This window comes from Nilaparvata lugens, chromosome 1 (assembly GCF_014356525.2).
Source record: "Nilaparvata lugens isolate BPH chromosome 1, ASM1435652v1, whole genome shotgun sequence".
In the NCBI taxonomy this organism is placed as follows: domain Eukaryota; kingdom Metazoa; phylum Arthropoda; class Insecta; order Hemiptera; family Delphacidae; genus Nilaparvata; species Nilaparvata lugens.
The window spans coordinates 687,344-712,821 of NC_052504.1; the positions used below are offsets into that span (position 1 = coordinate 687,344).

Below are 25,478 nucleotides of genomic sequence, written 5' to 3' on the forward strand. Positions count from 1 at the left end.
TTGTTAATTAATTATCAATTCTACAATGTTAAAAGACGATCTGGCAACAGAGCAAAGCGAGAAAGAGATAGCGCTCTCCGCTTTGTTGAATGATAGACAAGGATAGCAATACCATTGCTAAACAAACACTGCCATTATAACGTGGAACTCACCGTAAAAGGTTTTTAGCCTAGAGGTCCCGAGTTCAAACCCGGTAAATAACAAAAGTTTTTAGCCTAGAGGTGCTGGGTTCAAACCCGGTGACTAACAGCGTTTTAGCCTAGAGGACCCAGGTTCAAACCCGGTAACTAACAAAAGTTTTTAGCCTAGAGGTGCCGGGTTCAAACCCGGAAACTGATGAAAGTTTCAAGCCTAGAGGTCCCGAGTTTCTAGAGCTTCCAAATACAGGGCTTTACAAAATAGTATAATTTTGGAGCGATCCTCTTATGTAAACCACCATATTTGAAAACTAGCAGGTAACCCGTGCTCCGCATGGGTCTAATTAAAAACTTGACAAACTGAAAACTTGACCTACTGATATCTTGGAGAATTTAAAATAGGCCTATTAACATCCTTGGTAGATTAAGAATTGCATGGAAAATTTCATGTTATCAGTCCAGTAGTTGAGACGTGATGATGCATCATTCGTGTATTTCCTATCCCCTACGTGTATTTTTTTCAATTATTTATTCAATTTTCAATTCAATTCACAATACAAGTCACAAGATACATTAACGTAGACAACATATCTAAAAACAAATTTGTGAATATTTTCCCCACATAGACGGATCTGTGTGTGGGAAAGTAACAGTACAAGTAGCCTATAATAATATAGATAATAATTGAATTAAAATTAAATTAAATTGCCGCATTATTTTGCTTCATTAATATCAAAACTGTTTTCTTTCATGAATTTTAATTATTTTGCCTTTAATGATAAACAATGAATTAGAAGCAATTTAAAATTGGAATGTCTATATGAATATATGGACTACATAGCTCTGATAGCAAAGAATGGACTGTATACTAATTAAATATTCAAGTACTAAGTTTTGTACAACAGTTGATAATGAACTGATTTTGATTGATTGAAAAGTTGTAAATGAATTAAGAAAAATTGTTTAAATAACAGAGAGAAACACTCACCGGTCACTTCCTCTGACATCACTACTTTTTGGAAATTATTTATCAAGGTGCAAGGTGCAGATCAGGATTGATAGAAATTACAATATAATAATACTGTATTTAGAGCCATAGAGTGTTACCTGTGGATTTTGTTAAAGTTTTGTTTTGGCTGACTTTCTATTTCTGTTTTATTATTGCAGCTTTGAACTTCAACATTGTGAGAAGCTCGTTGCCCCCAGATACCTACGGCAACATGATGAAAATGATCGATGTAAAGGTGAGTGATCTACAAGTACAGGAACAAATAATCACAGCTTTCGAAATATTATCCGAAATTCGTTTAAAAACAGAAATAGGAAGCTTAAACCATGTCTTAAACAGATGGTCGTGTGTACAAATAAGTGAAAATTTAATTTTCGCCACACTTGGATGTAATGAGCTGGTTTTCGTGCGTCATATGGAAGCCGAAAATGATTGTTTTCTGACCAGGCCGGTAAAAGTTTTACGGCCCTAGGGCTGTAAAATAACCTTGAAGTCAGCTGATTCTGATTTGATGTAAACGTGTTTACAAAATAGTTTATGAAACGGAATCAGTTTATGCTTCTAGAATTGAATAAAGTATTTTGCAATAAGATACTATCATTCCATTTGGATAAATGAAATACAAATAAGATATTATAAACTATTCAAATTCAATTTTCAGAGAATAATAGAATCTAACTTCAAACCTGCGTTTAATCGTTTATCACGAGACCTGGTGGATAATTTTGAAACTACTTGGGCAATATCCATGATGCTGAACGTTTTAACAAATAGTTTATGCAACGGAATCAGTTTATGCTTCTAGAATTGAATAAGTATTCTGCAATAAGATACTATCATTTTATTTGGATGAATATAATACAGATAAGATATATATTATAAACTATTCAAATTCGATTTTCAGAGTAGGATAGAACTTCTAACCTAAACTTCCGAAGTCAATGACAACAAGCATTGTTGAAGTTGACATTCAGATTGGCCAAATTTCAAGTGTGCTAAAACAGCTGATCAAAAAACTTTTCATTATTTGTGTTTATTATTCAAGAATCAAAACATTTATAATAATATCATCTTATTGTCATTTTGAAGAATAAAAAGTATAAACTCAACCTCTTACATAATTGGACATAATCTTTTAGGTTATTTAGACAAATCAGAATAAAAAATAAAAGTACTTGGACAATTTCCTGATATTCAGATTACCTCAGATTTTGCTAGAGCTATGACCTTCCTGTTTTGCTTTTGGAAGTGCCTAATAAACAATTATCTCATATTTATAATATTGTTTATTTTTCTGTGTGGCGAAAAATAACGCTCTCACCATGGGCAAAAATGTTTTTCTAGCTCTCAATCTTTTCTTGAAAACCGATTTCGAGCCGGAAAAGTCTAATTTTCGGCCCTAGGTGCGAAATATACTATTACGCTAATGTACTGCTAGTGGTGTTCAAGTAATTTGCCATAAATCTCCTCTCCCTCTAATCTCTTATTTCTCTATACACCAGGTCGAAGTATTAATGGGAAGGATAGTATTTTATATCCTTTTCAGAGAATCGACAATTATTTGTTGAAACACTGTCGATTTATGTAGTTACATCACAATATCATATTATCGATATTCAATCTTAATTCTTATCAAGTAATCTTTATACTTTGTAAAATTCGTTGAATAATTAGCAACACTGTCATTTTAATGTAAATTAGTGTACAGATCGAATTTCCATCTAGCTGTTCACCCTGTTGTCAATATTTGCAGTAGCAGAAGTCTTCAGGGGGGATTTACAGCATTTAATTGGGATTTTCGTTTATTATTAATTAGTGAATAAGCCAGTATATGCTGTAAAGTACATTCATAAAGATATCTAATCCAATCTACGCCAAAAATTAGGTCGGAACTTTTCAGACTGCTCTTGTATGCCTTGGGACTTATTTCATTCATTTATAAAGATCATGTGATCAAAGAAGCTAGTTCTCGAATAACAAGAATCACCAATTTTAATATTAGATCATCTTATATATACTGGGATGATTCTAATCACAGCTATGCACTATCGAAGGCGATAGAAACGAAAAGTGGCAACATTTCTGTCCTATCATTTCCACTGACGACGTGAATTTCACCTGTAGTATCTCAACTTTCTTCTCAAGTAGTTTTTTACTTTCCTTGCCCTATTGCCATAGGTAAGGAAAGTATTGCTTTCCGGAAAAACATTAAGGTACCCCAATTTCTAAATCTCTATACGTTTCAAGGTCCCCTGAGTCTAAAAAAGTGGTTTTTGGGTATTGGTCTGTATGTGTTTGTATATATATGAGTGAATGTATGTATGTGTACACGATATCTCATCTCCCGATTAACGGAATGACTTGAAATTTGAAACTCAAGGTCCTTATACTTAAGGATCCGACACGAAAAATTTCGATCAAATGCAATTCAACATGGCGGCTAAAATTGCGCAAATGATGTCAAAAACGGCTCCAACGATTTCGATAAAATTTATACCTGAAATAGTTATTGATAAGCTCTACCAAGTCTCATATCTGTAAAAATTTCAGGAGCTCCGCCCCATCTATGTAAAGTTTGATTTTAGATTTCCAATTATCAGGCTTCATCTATTTTATTTATTCAATTTTGTTTACAATTCCTTAACTCATGATCAATAGATATGTCTCTTATTTATTACTTCATATTTACATTATTTTTCTATACATTTTTGGTTGGGGTTTGTAGGTCTTTATTATATTATTTCTTGAGAGGGCTGAGCGAGGTAGGGTTTTTTTTTTCTTTTCTTCAACGGTCGCATTGGTCGTTGAGCCGTTATCGGTCGGGTTTCCAATTATCTTTCTTATCACCATAAATTCTTTCTTCGTGTTCTTCCCTAACTAGTTTATTCTTAATATATTCTTCTATGACATTCAGGGACATTCACTTGGATGAATATAGACATATTGAATGTAAAAGTATTGAAGCTTTTGAGGTGAATAACGTTTTTTCCAATGGTGAACATTTCCTAAAGTTCATATACTTGAATATCAGAAGCTTCAATAAAAACTTCGATAGCTTCATAGCTTATCTACAAGGAAGTAACGTAATATGGGATGTGATAATGCTGGGAGAAACTTGGTTGGGGGATGATACGGCGGGTATTCAATTAGAGGGTTACAGGGTTTTCAAACAAGCGGATGGAGAAACAGAAATGATGGAGTGCTTGTGTATGTGAGGGAGGGAGTGAGTGTGAATGAATGTAGACAGATGGAGCTGGCCCACGTGTATGGTTTAAGTATAGATATATCATTCCAGGGAAAAAATATAAACCTTCTTTCGGTTTATCGTACTCACGACAGTGATCTGGATGAATTCACCGAAGCATTGCATAACTATTATAACTCTTTCAATATAAATAGCTTCTGTATTCTGATGGGTGACATTAATGCCAATATACTACAAGCAGATAATAAAACAGAAAGATATCTTGATATGTTGTATGAAAATGGTTTCATGAGCGGCATTGATAAATATACGAGGGTACAAGGAAACAGTAAGTCATGCATAGACCATATCTTTGTCAGACACGAGACCTGTGATAGTCTAAAAACAGCGGTAGTCATGACTGATGTAACCGACCATTTCAGTATTGTATTGGAAATTTCATTCCCAAGAATCAATTCATCAAAAAAAGAAGATAAATATATTGACAAAAAAACTCTTCATGAGTTAATCAGCAAGTGTGTTTGGAGTAATGTTACTAGTTCTCAAGACATAAATTCATCATGCAATTTGTTTTTCTCCACACTAGATGAATTCATATGTAAATCCTACAAAAACAGAAAAAGTAGTAACAGAAAGGTAAAATTAAAGCCCTGGATGACAGACGGTTTATTACGCTCTATTAGAGAACGGGATAAAATAAGTAAACAGCTCAGAAATCAACCCTTCAATCAACAACTCAAAAATTACTACATTACTTACAGAAATCACTTGAATTCGTTAATAAAGAGAACTAAGATCCAATACTACAAATCTAAAATTTTTGTCTCAAAAAATAACCCTAAACTTTTTTGGCAAACAGTAAATGAAATTTCAGGTAAGAGAAAAAACAAAGACCCTTTTCCACTGGACCAGTATACATCAGGTAAGACATATTTAGAAGACAAAAGAAAACAGGTTGCAGATGAATTCAATAATTATTTTTCCAACGTGGGAAGTAGTCTAGCTAGCAAAATTAACCCTGTTGGCCCACCGGTTGTCAATGACTCAGACTATGCAGTGCACAGTAGATTCAACCTTCGCACTATAGATAATACTGAATTGCGCAACTATGTTAACTCCTTGCGCGGCGGCTCGGCTCCTGGCTATGATTGTATCTCTTCCGATACTCTGAAGTCTAACTTGACAGTTTATCTGCTCCGCTTCTACATATTGTCAACTTAAGCATTACCTCTGGTATATTTCCTGATGCTTTCAAAATAGCAAAAGTAGTCCCATTGTTCAAGTCAGGAGATATTAGAGAGAGTTCAAATTTTCGTCCAATCAGCCTGCTTAGCATATTTTCCAAAATTCTTGAAAAAATAGTAAAAGATCAATTAACAAGATACATTGAAAGTAATGAATTACTAACTACCTCCCAATATGGGTTCAGAAAATCAAAAAATATCTCAGATGCCCTCTTTTCTATAACTAGAGACCTGAATTTGGCTATAGGTAACAATGAAAAGAGTGCTCTAATATTCTTGGACTTGGCTAAGGCATTGATTCCGTTGATAGAGGAAAATTGCTTAAAAAGATGGAACTTATGGGGATAAATGGAGTTCCACTTGATTGGTTCAATTCCTACTTTAGTAACCGCAAGCAGTTAACTGTCATAAATGGAGTAAACAGTCAGTTAAAAGAGGTAGAATATGGAGTTATCCAGGGTAGCACCTTGGGTCCATTATTATTTTTAATCTATGTAAATAACCTTGCAAAAGTGAACTTAAATAGTAGGATCTACCTTTTTGCGGATGATGCTGCTGTCCTTGTTAGGGGACCTGATTGGGAAACTGTACTGCATAGGGCAAAATGTGATTTAGCCACTTTGAAGTCATGGTTTGACCATAATGTTCTAACACTAAATGTTAGCAAGACAAAGATAATGCCGATTTCCCTTCGGGACTCAAGTGACACATCAGTTGAAGGAATCAAACTCCATACATGTGGGAACATTGAAAATGACTCTTGTGCCTGTGCATCGGTTGGAAGGGTGAACTCTTACAAGTATTTGGGTGTCATTCTGGACAACAGACTTAATTGGACTGCACATGTTGCTTATCAGAACAGTAGACTGAGAAAAATGATTTATGTTTTTCGGCAACTCAGAGAATATCTGAATAGGAATGAACTCCAAACAATCTACTATGCGTTTGTACAGTCCATTATTGAAGGGGGAATTCTAGCTTATGGAGGAGGATACAGATCTATTTTGAACCCACTATTCACCACCCAGAAACTTATAATAAAATCTGCACTTGGAAGGCGTCGAGATTACCCATCCAACGCAGTGTTTGAGGATATGAAGGTGCTTGATGTCAGACAATTATATGTTAGAACCTTGGCATCGTACATATTCAAGAATCATGCTAGCATATTCAATACCATTACACATAGTCATGCAACTAGGAGAGCAGTACAGTATAATATTCAAATGCCTAGAGTAAATAGAACTATATTTATTACCAACTCCTACTATATAGCTCACGTTTTGGTGAAACATCTTCCAATAGCTCCAGCGGATTTCGCCAACTATACGATATCTTCATTTAAAATAGCTGTCAAAAGGTGGATTTCGAGTATTGGAAGAGATGAGTGCTGTGAGAGATTGATCACTTCGGAGTACAGATTCTAGATTGTAATCTAGATGAATTCAGTTTAGTCTTAAAAATAATAATTGTTATTAAACAATCTTAAAAAATATTTTAATATTTTTTTTTATTCAAAATAATCCTATTGAGGCTTCATGTGTGTGTGTGTGTGTGTGTGTGTGTGTGTGTGTGTGTGTGTGTGTGTGTGTGTGTGTGTTTGTGTGAATGTGTTTCGCCGAGTTTTTTTCTGTGTTTCTTCTTCTGCAATTGGGGTCGGGGTTTGGGGGGTTAATCGGGGACTGGGATAGAGTGGGCAGGTGATTCATTTTTAGTACAGCTTAAATATGAATAATCATTTTATTTAATTATACATATATAATATAATTATTACTGTACCATTTTATATATATTTATATATGTAAAATTACTACATATTTACGAATACAATTTTTGATAGGGAACGGTTGGGGATTGGGGCTTATTTCTTTCCTTCATTTTTTATCATTTTTGTAGTTATTAGTAAATGAGTAAAAAATAATAAGTTGATAAGTTAATAAGTATATATTGTACAAGAGTAACCAATAAAGATACCTACCTTGGACTCATTTTCGCACACAGGCAGCAATGCCTATGCGAAAATTTTATTTCCTATTCATATTAATTTGTATTTAATTTAAGACTCTTTTCAGTGTACCTTATTCATTGTCAAGTGTATGATTATTTTGTACAGCTGGAATTTGTTTTTTATTATGTTTCTTTGAAATAAAATCTTTTTTGAATTGAAATTGAATTTTTGAATTCATGTTCAATTTAAACAAACAAAAGTGGAAAAGATTGAACATGAAAATCTCTACAATTAATGTCCAGTAACATTTTCACCTAAAATTGAAAATAAGCTCGAAATTCGAGAAAATGTAAACTTAATGACTATTAATTCATTCAATGGAAGAGAAAGCAGTATGATTTCGTCAGCTGATCAATTTTAAATTTATATTTCTGAAAACTCAACTCTTACGCTGGAGACACACGAGGCGGTTTTTACGAGTTTAATGGAAATTTTCATAACGGCAAGGAAAGTTGTGTGAGTGCCCCACACCAGATTTTTTCAAATGACTTTTTCTAATGTTTTCTAAATTTTGTTTTGAATGTGAAATGTATTTTTCGCCCCACTTGGATGTAATGAGCTGGTTTTCGTGCGTCATATGGAGGCCGAAAGTGATTGTTTTCTGACCAGGCCGCTAAAAGTTTTACGGCCCTAGGGCTGTAAAATAACCTTGAAGTCAGCTGATTCTAATTTGATGTGAACGTGTTTACAAAATAGTTTATGAAACGGAATCAGTTTATGCTTCTAGAATATTGAATAGAGTATTTTGCAATAAGATACTATCATTTTATTTGGATGAATGAAATACAGATAGGATATATATTATAAATTATTCAAATTTGATTTTCAGAGTAGGATAGAACTTCTAACCTAAACTTCCTAAGTCGACGACAACAAGCATTGTTGACGTTGACATTCAGATTGGCCAAATTTCAAGTGTGCTAAAACAGCTGATCAAAAAACTTTTCATTATTTGTGTTTATTATTCAATAATTAAAACATTTATAATAATATCATTTAATTGTCATTTGAAAGAATAAAAAAGTATAAACTCAACCTCCCACATAATTGAACATAATCTTTCAGGTTATTTAGACAAATCAGAATAAAAATAAAAATACTTGGACAATTTCCTGATATTCAGATTAGGTACCTCAGATTTGCTAGAGCTATGACCTTCCACTTTTGCTTTCGGAAGTGCTTAATAAACAATTATTCTCATATATATATATATATATATTGTTTTTGGAATCTCCAACAAAATTATAAAAACAGTCTCTGACAGCTTGATTGATCCAATGACTTTCCTTATTAACAGAGTGCTCGATGATGGTATTTTCCTGATTGTTTCAAATTCACAAATGTTATACCAATTTTCAAGAAGGGAGACTCAAGTAAGCCTGAGAACTTTAGACCCATTGCTATTGTCCCTATTATTGGAAAAGTAATCGAATCATGTTTAGTCTTGCAGTTGTATGAATATTTCATAAATAATGAATGAAAATCAGCACTGTATGACTGTAAGCACGGCTTCCGTCCCCGAACATTATATAGCACTGTAATGGCTATTGAGACTATTGTTGAATTTATTCTTCACAGCTTTGAAAGTAGAAACATAGTAGCAGCTAACTTAATTGACCTTCCAAAAGCTTTTGATTGCCTACCTTTTGATATCTTGTATGATAAGCTCTTTTTTCTATGGAATTAGAGGAACTGAACTCAAACTAATTAAGTCTTATCTGTCAAACCGAAAACAGAGGGTAGTTGTTGCTAATGAGTGCTCAAATTTTGAGGATGTTGTTGCTGGCGTCCCACAAGGTTCTGCTTTGGGCCCTTTCCTGTATTTAATTTTTGTTAACGACCTTATTGTAATATTCCAACATTGTCTGTTCTCTACGCCGATGATACATCTTTAATCTGCTCCGACTCGAACTATGATGATGTTAGATAGAAGTTGTCAGAGGCTCTTGCCTCTGCTAAATCATGGTTTGAGTCTAATAATCTAATCATCAATGAGAGCAAAACTGAATGTATCTGCTTCTCTTTAAGGAATATTCCAGAAGACAATGATATTAAGGTCAGAATGTTGGGTTTCACTTTGGAGAGAAGTTTGAGTTGGGAGCCTCACATCATAGAGTTGTGTAAGAGACTCTCTCGTGTTGTCTACTTAGAAGATTTAAGTTATCATTGAACTCTGATTCTTTGGTACTTGCTTACTATGGACTTTTTCATTCCCTCATATCCTATGGTATTCGCCTATGCTATTCTTGCCATGCTTCAAAAGTGTGGCAAAAAAAGGCAATGAGAGTGTTAGACAACTTGAGAAACAGAGAGTAATGCACAGAAAGTTTTCGAAGATTGAAAATATTGACATTCCCTTCAATTTTCATAATGAGTAGCTTGATGCATGTCAAAACTAATTTAGAATCTTTCTCATGTCAGGGAAACAAAAATGAATACACAACCCGGCATAGAAATGATATTTCAATCCCACAGGTAAGGCTTTCTAAAACAAGGGACAGCCAACTATTTTAGCAGATAAAAATTTACAACAGTCTTTCCTCAGCTGTTAAAGAGCTGCCAAAAATGAAATTCAAGAAAGTTGTGAAGACATTTTGGATCAAGTTGTGAACTGTAACATAATGTGAATACTGTTACTATTCTTGTCAATCTCACTGTTAGCCTACTTGTATATACATACTCTGAGCTATTGTTATTCTTGATATTGTGTTATGTATCTTATTATGTGCACTGTATTTTTTTACGAGCTTATACATTGTAAAAAATGTCAGGCAGAATTTGTTTATTTTTCTGTGTGGCGAAAAATAGCGTTCGCACCACGGGCAAAAATATTTTTGAAAAGTCTCATTTTTGGCCCTAGGTGCGACATATACTATATCCTATATGTTTATGTTAAGGGAGCATATTTATTTGGTTTTTACCAGTTGCTTCCATTGTAAAATTGTGAATAAATGAATATATTTGTTGTTTTTCAGTACCCACACAAGAGTGCAGCCGAAAAGCATTCGATGGCCGTGACGACAATGACGCAGGTCTACATCAAGTGCCACAACGACAAACTGCGCGAGCAATATCAGCAGCAGTACCAGAGGGAAGCTCTACAGAGACAAATGGAGCACAACGAATACATACAAAGAGTCAGTTGCCTTCAATTTATCTAATTGACCGAGCGAAGTGAGGTCTAAGATTCAAGTCTACGGTTTTGCATTTCTCTTTATGTTTAAATGTTTATATGTTGCGCATTTACGGCGAAACGCAGCTATAGATTTTCATGAAATTTGACAGCTATGTTCCTTTTTAAATTGCGCGTCGACGTATATACAAGATTTTTGGAAATTTTGAATTTCAAGGATACAAAAGGAAAAGGAGCCTCCTGCATACGCCAATATTAGAGTAAAAATCAGACTATAGAATTAATCATCATAAATCAGCTGTCGAGTGGATTATAAATTGCATGCCATGACGCGTGCAATTCAATATCTCAACTTGGTGAAAAATCAGCTGCTGTGTGGACTAGTAATTGCATGACTCATTGCATGCAATTAATCACTAGAATAACATAGTATTGTCTCTCGACCATTCTCTGCTTTGAATTCGGGCTGTCCTGTTGCCAGTAAGTCTTGAAGGAGATTAGCTTTTGATGTTAGCATTTTTGATACACCAACCCCAACAGCCATTAGCCGTTTTCACACCGATATCTCGCTGATACGATTTACTCTGATGGACAGTATAAGAGCAGGCTGTGGTTTATAACCGCACGAGATCTACTGTTCACAGAACTACTAGTTATTAATTAATTATTTTATTTTATCCGAAATTTGTTGAAATCTCAGTTGACAAAAATCTGGTGTAAACAAGTTTGTGTTTCAAATTTTCTTAACAATTTTTCCCACGCTAGACATCATCAAATTACATATTCAGGCCCGGTCGCACAAAAACCAGTTAAATTTTAAACGTGATTAATTTCAACGAGAATCAATCTGAGAAGGCCACGGCTTTCTATTATTATTTATCGTGAAATTAATTACGGTTAAAATTTAACCGGCTTTTGTGCAACCGGCACTAAGTAGTGTAGCCTAACTTCTTTTTCATCCATCCAAATTCAAAATTCACAGTTTGCAATAATTTGAGTTTGGACATTGCAGTTGTTTGTGAAAACCTAACCTCATCTTGGTCTGTGTCATCACCTCAATTTGGAAGGAATGAATAACACAAGGATTACCTTAATGGCCAGCCGCACGAAAATAGTCCGATGGAAATTGGAACAGATCAGCCCACAGCTGATTATAAAAGAGAATTTTAATTCATATTTTTATTATGAAGCTGATGAATTGGCAACGTCTATGGGTGTTGCGAGGGGGGGTGTTGAGGAGGTAAGCTAGTTACACACACATCGATTTTTGGCCGTACGATTTTTTGCCCTCCCTATAAATTCTTTCAGATAAAACAGATGATGTTTTTCAGTTTTCGTTTAATCCAGTAGAACAAGACGAACGTCCAAAAATTGATGTGTGTGTAACTGGTCTTTCTCAGCCATTCAAATTTTCATTGGACTATTTTCGTGCGGTTAACGATAGCATTTTATCAACCAATGACACATTAGTGTCATTGGTAATAAAAATGAAATATAAATATTGATTTTACAAACTGCATAGTCCTATAGTGTACTACGTTCTGTACGTACAGTAAATTGTTCCAGTGCCAATCGTAAATTGTTCCATCACGTGACTAGTGAAAAATGTTCTCATGGAACGCCATTTCAAAATCGTTGGTTCAAGCTTTTAGCGCGCACATATAAAGTTAATTTACTCTAAAATGTGTCGTTTACTAGCTGCGTGAATGAAGAAAGGCTGTTTTACAAACTTACCGTCTAAAAAAGTGTGCATTTCTTTTATTCCATTACTCTCAAATTTTCTATAGAGAAAAATTCATTTAATGAATGGTTATCAAACATCATATTGTTGGTTATGTATTCTATGCTATGGTAAACAAACTATCAGCGCATGCGCAGAGAAGCAAGCAGACTACAATAATCGACCAATGAGAGCTCAGATAGTTGGAACTGTACCAGGTCGGACAATTTACCACGCTTCAACTGTGGGGCAGGATTTTGGAACTGGAACTGGTTTCTGGTACAGAATCTGTCAAAACTCTTCCCATGGAACGTGGAACTTTTTACCTGGTAAATTGTGAATCGGGCAATTTACCACATTCCATGCACACAGAACGGGCCCATTGTCACTTCTAAAGATAGAAATTTATCAAGGACTCCTTAGGTTGGCCACTAACGGTAAAACCACAGAATAGATACAGAGTGGAAACTAGCAAACAAACGCCTATCCAAACAATGCTTTTACATGGCACAAATACTAGACACGTCACGTGACTGCGCCATCCTATTAGCAAGTTAAAATCCTGTCTTCTGATTGGCTCGCGGCAGTGAACGAGATCAATAATCAATAATAATTGATCCGGATCAGTAAAGTGATCCGTACCTCCCATCCTCCTATTACAATGCGGAACTTTCTAACAAGATGGCGGATTTTTGTGCCAGGGTACTAACTAGTGATGTAAAATTCCCGGGAATTTAAGATCGAGGAAATATTCCCAGGGATAGTAAGTCCTCACTCCTACCACACTCAACACTAAAGCTGCTATAAAAATTGAAAAGCATAAAATGATGAAATAATACATTAAATTAAAGAGAATAGAATGCTCTACAATTCAACGTTCAGTACTTATTTTTTCGATGCATTGTTGTTGAGTAATAAGCCCTGAAATTGCAAAATGTTGGAAGAGAAACTTTACTTTTACAAGTGAATATCTCGAAAACTGAAGAAGATATCACAAAACTCTACTGTACAAAACTTGTAGGAAATTTATCTAGCTTCATTTTTCTTTAGTTAACCATGTCGCTGAAATGCATTGTTTCCCAGTTACATGCGTAACAGCCAGAATTGCAAAAATGCAGCGTTTAAACCACCCTCATCCCTTAAGCTTAAGGGGTAGTGATGAGGACTTTTGGTATGTTCACCTTCTAACTAGTTCAAACAAAGCAGCGAAGTCAAATATTGTGTTCCAAACATTCCCTCCCAATTTCTTTGTCAATATTGATATATTGTTGAACTGAACTATTATTGAACTGAAGATTTTACACTCTGCAATCGTAGGGAGATGCGTAAAATAATGAGACCATGGATGAAATTGAAGAGAATAATTAATGAGCTCAAGATTAGCACGGATTTTTTCAATCAATCGTTAAAGAGTTATAAGGCCAAAAAGATAAAAAAAAAAATCGGAGCTGGAAGAGGTTTTCTTCTAAATGTGATACCTTCGAGAGTCCATACCTAGAAAACTATGAGAGATATGGAAAAATGTTGGAAATGAAACTTGTAGGCCAATTTGCGATCTTTAATTATGTGTTCGACAAAAATTTCCGAAAGGCGCATATTGTTCGAGATAGAACAAAAACAAAATATGGCACTTTCAAACCACCACCACCGGCCCTACCACCTTAGCACAGGGGGTAGGAGTGAGGACTTTTGATATGTTTACCCCCTTACTATCCTTAAAAGAGCTGCGGGGTCAAAAATTGTGTTTCAAACTTTTCCCTCCATAATCTTTCATTGACTGGACTATACGAGTATTTAAAAACCAGTGAGTGAATGAGCAAAAACAGACTCAAAGAATGATGATTTATTGATTATATTAATTTAAAATGTGGCTGAGATTGATCAATAGCAAATAGAATGATGATTTATTGATTATATTAATTTAAAATGTGGCTGAGATTGATCAATAGCAAATAGAATGATGATTTATTGATTATATTAATGTAAAGTATGAGTGAGATTGATCAATTTCAATCATTTTTAGAGCAATTTTATAAATTCCCTCAAGTTCCCATAAATTCCCAAAATTTCTTGGCCTCGGAAATATTTCCAAATCATAAGTTCCTTCCCACTGGGAATATTCCCGATCCACATCACTAGTACTAACCGAGTTTCCATACTGTATTTATTCTTTGGTAAAACATGCATGCACATAGACTGTAGACTTGTATTGTTCTGTCATCACAGCCTTAGACCAGTTATGGAATAGAAACGCCCCATTGTATATTGATCCTGAAAGTCGATGAAGCCAACATCTACTGCCATATCGTGACGTCAGCATCGGATAGAAAACTTCTCTGTAGAGTTTGTTTACATTGTTTTCCATAGCAGAGTGTGTCTATTTCAGCGGGAGCGCAGCGGGAGTTTACTATTTTTATAAATAATGATTTACTTCCTTCTGAAATAGATACAATCTGAAAGTTTTCCATCCGATGATGACGTCACGATTGGGCGATATGGCAGTAGATGTTGGCTTCAGAGGCTAGACTTCCCAGCGTGTCTATTCTATAACTGGTCTAAGATCACAGCGAAACGCTTCGAGCAACATTTTTGAGGTTGAGTTTTCGTATCTCTTATTTTAGTTGTTTTTTCTTCGCTGCTCTATTTGAGGTTGAATTATTTGTGTATCGTTATAATTTGTAATTTTCCAGTGGTTTATTATTGTTGTTTGTTTATTTTATGTTAGAAATTATGTTCATCTCGTAGATGACACAACAATTTAAGTCGACTGTGTATTTGTACCATTATTGCCCAGCTACAGCCTTTGAATTTTTTGTGTTTCTTCGATTGAATCCAGTTTTGGCATCTATAGTGAGGTCCACGTTATAATGGTAGTGGAGAAAGATAGGAGAACAACGTTGCCGAACCTCTGTCTTGTCATATGCCTCCTCCAGACGGTAGCTGATACAGGTTTATTGATGTAATATTAACTGTTCATTCTCGTTTAAAATAATAAATTATATTTTATTAAGCTACAAATAATATTTTTCAATAATTTAATCATGAATTATTTTGTCAATTAATTAATAATTCTATATTGTTGAAAGACGATCTGGCAACAGAGCAAAGTGAGAAAGGGATAGCGCTATCCGCTTTTTTGAATGATAGACAAGGTTAGCAATACCATTGCTAATCAAACAGTGCCATTATAACGTGGACCTCACTATAGCTGGTACGGGAATGCGGAATTGGTTATGACTAGAACTCAAATTACATTACATTACCAATTCCGTGTTCCCGCAACAGCTAGTGAATGCCAGAATAATTCAACTTATTCATTATTGTATAGATCGTTTATAGATAGATGTTGTGATTTATTTGTTTTGCTATTTGCAGGTGCAACAGCAGATGAGAATGGGTACTGCTGCTGCTGCTGCTGCTGCTCCTTCAAGGCCGTGGAGTGGTCCAGCTCCTTCTTCCTCCGCCAATACATGAATTACGTCAACAACAAGCCGAGCATCAGAGACAATGGGTAAGGCTATTGCCATTTCAATCACTTTTATTTTATTCCATATAGTTAAGCCAACGTTATAATGGTAGTGTAGAAAGATAACAGAACAGCGTTGACAATTCTCTGCCTTGTCACTGACTTCTGTCACTGATACCGATATTTCTGATGTAAAATATCAACTGTTCATTCTTGTTTGAAATAATCAATTGTTTTATTAGTCAAAAAAATATAGTTTTCAATGATTGAATAATAAATTTTCATAATTGAGATTGAAAATGTAATTTAGTAATTATATTTCTACATTGTTGAAAAACGATTTGGCAATGTAGCGGAGTTTCTTAGGACATAATCTATGCAATTGAAATATTTTTATCAGCTTCTGTTAGCTAACAATAGGGCTTCAAAAGTCACTTTTTTGAGGCAGATGGTACACATACCCTACAAAAACTACTGGTAAGAAAAATTTGAGAAAAATATGCAAGTCTCCTCTTCAATATAGCAAAAACTACGTCAACTTTGTTTTTGAAAATCTGAAAAAAAAATTAAATTCTTATGCATTTTAAACTCCTTTTTCACATTCAATGTTCGTTCTATAGACTTGAAATTCATAGCAACTTGTAGCGCTGTTCTTGATGAATAAAGTTTATGCTTAAACTTCTTTTATAGACACAATAATAGCCGCTGGTATGTGTACCTTTAAAGCACGGTTTTACGCCTGCTATGCTCGGGCAGCAAGTGAATAGTACAGCTGGAGCGATCTAGCGGAATTAGTTTGTCCCTAGAGCTAAGCGCTCGACGTTAACTGTTTGAAATAATCAATTTTCATAATTGGGATTAAATATTTTGTTAATCAATAATATTTCTATATTGTTGAAAAACGATCTGGCAACGTAGCGGCATGCTTCAAAAGTATAGCGCTATCTGCATTGTGGAATGGTAGACAAGGATAGCAACACCAATGTTACCTAATCAAATACTGCCATTATAACGTGGACCTCACTATATTATTCTGTTTGGTACATTTTTTTATTACTTAAATTGGACAATCTTTTTCACAGCCTTAATGACTACCACGTTCAAAACTAAGTGACATTAAGCAGCCAAGTAGGCGTATTTTCGGCCGTCCTAAGCTAAAAAATTAAGCTGTTCAAATTAAATAAAATTTATTGTTTCATTTTCATACAAATAGAGCCCAATTATTCATTATTTTATCATTTGTGATTTATTTCACTTGGAATACTTGATAGTTTCTCAATATGATATCAATTATTATTTGCATTGTAAATAAAAATAAATAAAATTATGATAATAAAAATACATTATCTAAAGCCAGTTATTATCTACACATTGATTTTTGGGCGTTCGGTTTTTTGCCTTCCTTATGAATTCTACTAGATTAAACAGAACTTGAAAAACATCATCTGTTCAATCTAATAGAGAATGTTTAAAGACGGCAAAAAACACAAGTCCAAAAAATTGATGTGTGTGTAAATAGCCTGATCTTACTTCATAATATTTTTATTCAATTCAAAATAAATTCAATTATTTTATGACGTGATGAGTCAAATCATATCGTTTTTGAAAATAAAACCAGAGTCTTCATTTGAAAACTATATTTTATTAATATTTTCATGCTTTTGAATTTGTATACAATCTAATATTTTTACTACAGTTTAGTAATTATTTAAACTTTTATTTTTCAGTTTTTTGAAGTTGCTGTTTTCTTCAAACGTGTGTTGGCCTCTTGAATTCTGAAATCTGATTTATCTAATACAATTTGAACTCTGTGATGATCTTTTTATGTTTAGTAACAGTTCAATAATTTATTACCAGGAGTAAACATTTTCTACACTATATGGTAGATTTCAATGTAGGTGTGTACAAATTAATAACATGCCAGTAATTGATATAATTGGAATAGCAAATTTAAAAATTGCACAGATATTAACACAAATAGGCGAAGAATGCATTACCAACTCAAATCAACAGTTACTAAGGTGAACAAAAATACACCTATATTGACAATGATAGTTGATTTACCCTCCTATTTTAAAATTTAATTCAGGTTGACTGTTTGGAGTGAATATCACTATAAAATCGTTCTGATTAGTTTGCTAGAAAACCAAAGCTGTTCGCAAGATGTCTTCTCGGACTGTAGCTAATGCATTAGTTATCCTGGTTTTTAGATCCTCAATATCAAGGTCCAAGGGAGGAACAACGTTAAAGATCGTGTTTATGTTCCTCCCTTAGCACTTGATATTGAGGAGCTAGAATCAGGATAACTGATGCAGTAGCTACAGTCCGAGAAGACATCTTGCGAACAGTCTGGGATGAATTTGGCTACCGTCTAGATGTCGTCCGAGCCTCAAAAGGAGGGCACATAGAACACTTATAATACATCATCATAAACTTGATACTTTTGTGAGTAATTTGATGTAAAATTGGTTTATGTGCACCATTTTTTAAAATAATTATAACTGTTTAAAATTGGGTCAATCTTTTTGAAACACCCTATATATTGATCTCTGAAGTTTTGAATGAATCATGTCCAACCAATGCTGAATTATTAGTTTGATATGTGAACGTATAATAATTTCACATAGATTCAAATTAAAGATAAATTGTAGATAAATTAAACATATAATACTCTTATTGTGAACCGTTCATCTAAAATATTTCGACTGTGATGATGGTTAACTTTAATATATTTGTAAAATGAAAAATATTTTGTAAAATAACTCAGTGATTCAAGTATTCATAATGTTTTATATATGGTTGTTTGTAAAGTGTACTGTATTTTCTAGGTAATATTGTGTGCTAATAAAAATGTTTGTATAGATTGGTTTTTTATTTCGTTTGTTGTAATAATAACGACCGTTATAACAAGTTGAAATGAAATAGTTGACCCAGCTTCAACTTCTATTTCAGTTGAATTAACTTTTAACTGTCCGCAATTCTTGCCACTGCCTTCTATAGTGGATGGCTGATACCGGTAAATCTGTAGTTTTGATGTCCCATACATTAAGCGGTCTCCATAGACGGTGAATATTATCGTACAATATATTATTATTTACCTACTTATAACAACAAGCCAAACAACTAGAATTAACACGATGCTATAAGTAGATATTATTAATATTGATTTTTACTTCAATGCCTCTCCCATGCTGAAAGAAAGTGAAGTTAAATTTCCTGTAGTTAATAATGAAGTATTGATGGCCTAAAGCGGTCAATATTATTTAACAATATTTTATAATAATATCTACTTATAGCATCGTGTTAATTGAGGCGGTAGGTGCAATAAGGGCCTATAGGCCTATAAGCCCTTATTGGGGAGAACTAGGAAATGGATTCTCCATCATTTCTTCTATACCTATAAATGTGAAGATCTCATTCAAATATTTTTTTTCTTGAGGTTGGTATAACTACTATTATAGCAAACCCATGTTTAAGCCCTTGCAGAGAACAGCTAATTTTCCTTACTTTTATGGTTTCATTCACTTTAACTTAAAATATTACCTATTGAAAGCGTTGCAATTCAGCACAGCAGTATTGTATTATCAAATACAAACCTTGTGGTACACCTGCTGTGTCTAAATCATACTCTCAAGTGTATGAACCTTTCAAATATTTGAAGCAGCTCCCTGAAGAACTTTTTTGTCTATTATTAATAATAGAAAAAAATATAATTGTTTACAATTATACATGTTTTACAATTAAATTTGATTCAATTATACTTTCATTAACTGCACTATAAGTCACTTCTAAGATTGTATTATCAGTATTGTATTTTTCATTAAAATTGCATTCCAGTAACATCACTTATATCAATTTTTATTAGAAGGTTTTCACACTCAATCTTTTAATATTTTTTAATGTTTTCATCTATTTTATTTGAAATTTTGCTTACTTGTAACTACAACTCAGAAATATTAAGAAACTTTAGCATCACATTGTTTGGTGATTGCTCACATTTAAAAAAACATCACATTTTAAAGTGTAGATATTAATTTTTTGAATTCATCAATTGAATTACTATTATTGTCATTCATTCTTGACTCAGTATTTGTTTACTTGCACTTCTAAAACTTTTGTATGTTCAAGTTTTTCTTGCACCAATCTTTGATTTATCAAAATATATTTTTTGTGTATGATTATAAACCTATTGTTCTCATTTGGCATTGACCTTCCCTAGTATTCATATATTAATTAATTTTCCCTAAGCTACCAGTAACTTTAATGATCGTTTTGCATTCAATTTCTGATCAATTTTGAATGTACAACAATCATTTGAAACTTTATGTATGATTGGGCTAGTTTCAGAAATAACACTCTTAGTTGTTTCATTAATTTATTACCAAAGTCCACTGCTCTTTTCATCCAGATCATACAACCATAGAGAACATATTTTCAAAAGAATTGAACCATTCATATTTCAACAATGTTAACCGAATGTTACAAGATATATTTGTAAAAACTTTGGATCTTCATATCTCAGAATGATAGTTTGAGTTACAGCCCTTATTGCACCTACCACCTCAATTCCAGTTGTTTGGCTTGATGTTATAAGTAGGTAAATAATAATAATATTGTGCAATAATATTCACCATCTATGGAGACCGCTTAATGTATGGGACATCAAAACTACACATTTACCGGTATCAGCTATCCTCTATAGAAGGCAGTGGCAAGGTATAGGAATCGGCAAAGCTGTTTCTTATCATTTTTTTTAGTATCCTGAAATCGGGTTGAATGAAGGAACAGAAATAATATAGCACAACACTTGTTGGGTCAACCTCTATCCATAGCCCGAGTATCAACCAAATCTGGGAGATTTGCATTTTTCATGAAATTCGTAGATTTTTGCAAAAATGGTCAAGAATTAGAATCTCTAATTCTCACGAATAGTACTTGACGAGCGGAACATAATGTGTCATCACATTGGCGAAATTCACTCCTATTCTTGAGTTATAAGCATTTGAAGATGAGTGATTTCTCTGATCTGTGAGAGGAGGAAAGATGCAATGTTTCAGTGAATAACTCATCCTGTATTGTAGCGAAACGTCTCATATTATAGCACAACACTTGTTAGGTGGATTTCATGAAAAATGCAAATCTCCCAGATTTGGTTGATATAAAAAATGAATATATTGAGAAAATAATAGAGAGAAATAAGATAAGAAAATAATCATTTATTAAAAGACATATTATGCAAAACTAATGACAGAAGTAAAATTGGGTCTTTTTACATGCAGCCACACGTGCATTTGCATATATTATACACATTCAATGTGATCTTACACTATTCTTAACAAAGTTAAAGTCTGTATGGTAGTTCCTGAAACATGTAGTCTACATATTTACAATATTTTTCACAAATTACCATTTATTTTATCATGACAACGTTTTGTTTTCCTATGATGGTTCAAACAACTAGATGTCCTAACTCCGCCTAATAAAGAATTATTTCATTTCATTTTCATGTAGTAAATTTCTGACCACATTCGATACAGCTGTAAGGTTTTTCGCCAGTGTGGATTCTTCTATGTATTGATAAATCACCAGAAGTGGAGTGAAACTTATTTTTCCATTCAATCATATTTCTCATCACTTTGATCGTACAAAACTGTAAAATTCCGTATCTCTTCAATGAGTTTTTCACTCTCTATGTTGAACGAGGCCGCACTGTCACCGTCAAAAAGTAAACTGAACTAGTCGGTGACGGCGCGGGCAACAAACACGGCGACGGTGCTGACGCGGTGCGGTAGTATGTGTCCCTACACGTTTGAAAGCATTTGTTTTCTCACTCGCCGTAGTACTTCCGACACTCATCAGTACCGCGGCGCGGATATGTGTCACCCGGCCATTAGGCAAAAGTGCCGAGTTGCAATTGATAGAGCTATCTTATAGTTAACTATCTAATATACAGCTTCTATAGTAGACAGCTGCAATTCAAGTTAATCCTTTACCATATATCTGGTGTTGATTCTAGTTAAAAATATGATCAAATATTGGTATTCTAAAACTAGGTTTGGAATTTGAACTGTTGAACAGAATGCCCTTAAAATGCTCTTCCATGGAATGCAGTAAATGAGCTTATTAGAAATGGCATGAACTTAGCTGATCTTACAATGTTCTTACCAGGTGATCAAGCAGTTGAATTCAGTTCGGCTATTTATACAGCATGTTTCCTCTTTTTATGACTTTCCAAACCGTATTTATAACCACATTTGAAATCGCAGATGTTGCATTCATAAGGCTTCTCTCCAGTATGCTTTATCATATGCCTATTGAGGTCTGGTGCTGCATATTGGCAAATTTCACAAATGCGTTCCTTCCCATTATGAATCTTAGAATGCTTTTCCAGGCCTTCTTTTGTACCCACAAATTTACAATTGCCACATTTGTAAGTTGGCATGGTGTCAAGATTTTTATGATCGTTTTGTTTGTATGTTTCTGAATTGGAACCCTTGTTGTTAGCTTCATGTTTGGTTTTCCTATGATAGTTCAAATAAGTAGATGAAGTAAATTTCTGACCACATTTGATGCAGCTGTAAGGTTTTTCGCCAGTGTGCGTCCTGATGTGCTGTTTCAAGTGGTTCAAACGAATGCTTCGATATCCACAAATATCACAACAGTAGGGCTTCTCACCAGTATGAATTTTTTTATGTTTAGACAAATCACCAGAAGAACACGTTTTGTAATTACACTCTGTACAGTGGAAACGTTTAACTCTATGAATATATTTATGCTTTCTCAAACTATCAGAGCTGTGAGTCTTGTATTCACATGAATCACACCTGAAACGTTTATCACTGCGGTCGACAGTGTGAGATTTTTCATGGTATCTCAGGTAGTAAGATCGAGAAAATTTAGAAAGGCATATTTTACAACTATAAGGTTTCTCGCCCGTGTGGATTCTTATATGTTTAGTCAAATCACCAGAATCAGAAAACTTGGAGTCGCAAAAAGTACATGCATAAGGCTTTTCTCCAGTATGCTTCCTATAATGCCTTTCCAAGTGTTGTTTTTGAGTACACTTGTAATCGCAGATTTCACATTCAAAGGGCTTTTCACCAGTATGAATCCTGTAATGTATTACAAATATATCCCTATTTGGTGCCGCATATTGACATATTTCACAAATGAGTTCCTTTCCATTATGAATCTTGGAATGCGTTTGCAGCTTTTTCCTTGTTTGAGCCACAAATTTGCACTTGCCACATTTGTAAGTTTGCATGGTGTCAGAATCAACATCACTGATGCTATCCTGCTCTCTGCTACGTTGTCTTGCTCTCTTCATGCGGAACTCTCTCAGGCTTGCCAAACATGGTCTATCCTCGACATTCTCATCAGGAGAGTCTGCAGACAAAAATGATACACCACGGCATTAAATCGTCATCATAAAACAAGTGATCAGTTAGTCATCAAATTAAATGTTTCATTTGCATTATACAAGTCAATAATATGGATTAGTTTCCCCTTTCAGAGTATTTGTGAGGGTGATATTGTGTTAGTTATCCATACTGAATAAAACGAGCAGATATTGACCGACCACGGATCTATTAGAAAACGAGATATCGGTTCCAGTTGTTAAACCATTATCATAGTCCATTACCATGGTCTCTGGAGATTATCAGCGATTGATAATGGTGTAACAACCAAAAGTAGTACCTCTTTTCAGTTAATCTTTGTTTGGACAATATCTAGTATTATTATTCAGTCGGAATTGGTTTTTTCCGTTAACCTCAAACCCTTCGATAAAGTTATCGCAGTTAATCTTTTCAACTCAATTGATAGTACTTTACATGTAGAGTAAACACAAATATATGATGTGAAGCACAATAATTCAAATACTTAAATACTATAATGTTGTGGTTTATTATTTTTGTTTTCAAACTCTCCGGATGGCAATGTTCAAATTGGCAAGCTATCTGACATCTTCTGTTTTTTGTTTTGTCAGCTTCAATTGTTATGGCACAAAAAATAACAGCCAATAGTCTAAAGTTGACAAGATATTGCAATTCACCCTCTCAAAACAAGATTGTGGGGAATAGTATCATTTGAAAATAACAGAAAGTAGGAATTCATCTGAATCCGAATTGAATAACAGGTGTGAAGCAAATAATACAAGGTGCGTCAGAGACACTTACTTATTTGAAAGGTCAAATCTTTAATATCAAAAGGTAATCTTTTTTTTATATAGCAATAGAATATCCCTATTTTTTTCATGCAGTCTTGAAAATGACATCAGATCAATGGCGATTCCCATTGCGCATGCGCTGGAATGAAGTCGATTTTTGAAATTTGTATCCACTTGTTGCAGTACATCAATCAGTATGTTGGCAATGGCGTCTCGAATGTTGTTCTTGAGGTGTGCTATGGTCCGTGGTCGATCGGCATAAACCAGGGATTTCAAATAACCTCATAAAAAACGCATTGAGGAAACGCATGTGGAAATAAATGAACCTCGTCATTGAAAAAAGACCATGTCTTCAGGCAGGTTGTCAATCAGCATATCACATGCATTTTGACGGGCAACAAAATCGCGTCCAGTCAATTCTTGGACAGTTAATTAATATGGATGAAATTGATGGTCTTTATTAAAGGTCAGTCAGAAATTGCCATAGAAGCCGCGTGTTTGCGAGCTGAACGCCGGGGAGAACGCACAGCTGACTGCCTCACTCTTTCGATATTTTCTGGAGTTCTGATGGTTCATTGATGCCCATTTCTGGATTCAGCGACACTTCCACACTCCACTACAAATGAATTAACCCAGGACAGAATCGAATTACGGCCAGAACGAGTCTGTGAGGAGGAATTTCAAATCGAGCACGAAAGGCACGTTGCATAGGAAAAACAAGTGATCGACCATTAGAAAGGGAGCTCTCAACTGCAAAGGCCCGCTGCTCTCTAGACCAGAGCCTGATGGTTACTTACTTGAGGGAGGATACAATTGGGAACTTCCTCCTCCAGATGCGCCCCCTCCTGCCCCTCTACACTAAAAATTCACCGAGTGGGAAATTTTTCAAATAAGTAAGTTTCTCTGGCGCACCTTGTACCAGTGACTACACTGCTTTGCCTCACTGATAAGTCATGTCAGAGGCCCTGAAATTAATCAGATGCGATCTGAAAACTGTGAAAGCAGACCTGAGCCAGCCAGATTACTAGATGGCATTAGCTATTCACCTCTTAACAGAAACAAACTGAAAACTGTGACTCACCATCATGACTTGAACTGCTCTCTGCTTTCCAAGTGCAACCAATTTCATAATTGTTGTCATCCTGGAATAAAAAACAGAACAAGTAAGATACAAATATTATCAAAACGTGAGTGGAGTGAAGAAACCTGAATTGAAACGGTCATGAGATTACAGCAACTATCATAACTTGTAAGTTGTACACAGCAATAATCCTGATGGGATAATTTTCTACACCTGGCTTAATAATTAATTAGGCTACTGTGTATCAAATCACATCCAGTTAGATATAGGTGAATATAGTACTAAGTAATTTACAAGGATGCAGGGGA

At 34.4% G+C, this 25,478-nt stretch overlaps 2 protein-coding genes across 6 annotated transcripts in view; one reads left to right on the top strand and one right to left on the bottom strand.

Annotated features, from left to right (window-relative positions):
- The window catches only part of LOC111054123 (transcriptional regulator ATRX homolog), a 100,926-nt gene extending 82,141 nt beyond the window's left edge, over positions 1-18,785 (top strand). For 4 of the 5 annotated variants that reach the window (XM_039427097.1, XM_039427101.1, XM_039427107.1 and 1 more), the window contains 4 exons: positions 1,305-1,381; positions 10,579-10,740; positions 15,832-15,967; positions 17,650-18,783. In XM_039427097.1, coding sequence (XP_039283031.1) covers positions 1,305-1,381; positions 10,579-10,740; positions 15,832-15,930 — 338 coding nt within the window. In that variant the 3' untranslated portion in view covers positions 15,931-15,967; positions 17,650-18,783. Of the gene's footprint in view, positions 1-1,304; positions 1,382-10,578; positions 10,741-15,831; positions 15,968-17,649 lie in introns of all 5 variants that reach the window. The other variant, XM_039427094.1, reaches the window with a different exon arrangement.
- A 2,333-nt stretch (positions 18,786-21,118) lies between these two features.
- Positions 21,119-25,231, bottom strand: LOC111054124 (zinc finger protein 93; the record flags this gene model as incomplete). The annotated part of the gene is given in 2 exon segments (XM_039427123.1): positions 21,119-23,308; positions 25,171-25,231. A coding segment is annotated over 1 exon segment (1,128 nt). The 3' UTR covers positions 21,119-22,121.
- Between the last annotated feature and the right edge of the window lie 247 nt (positions 25,232-25,478).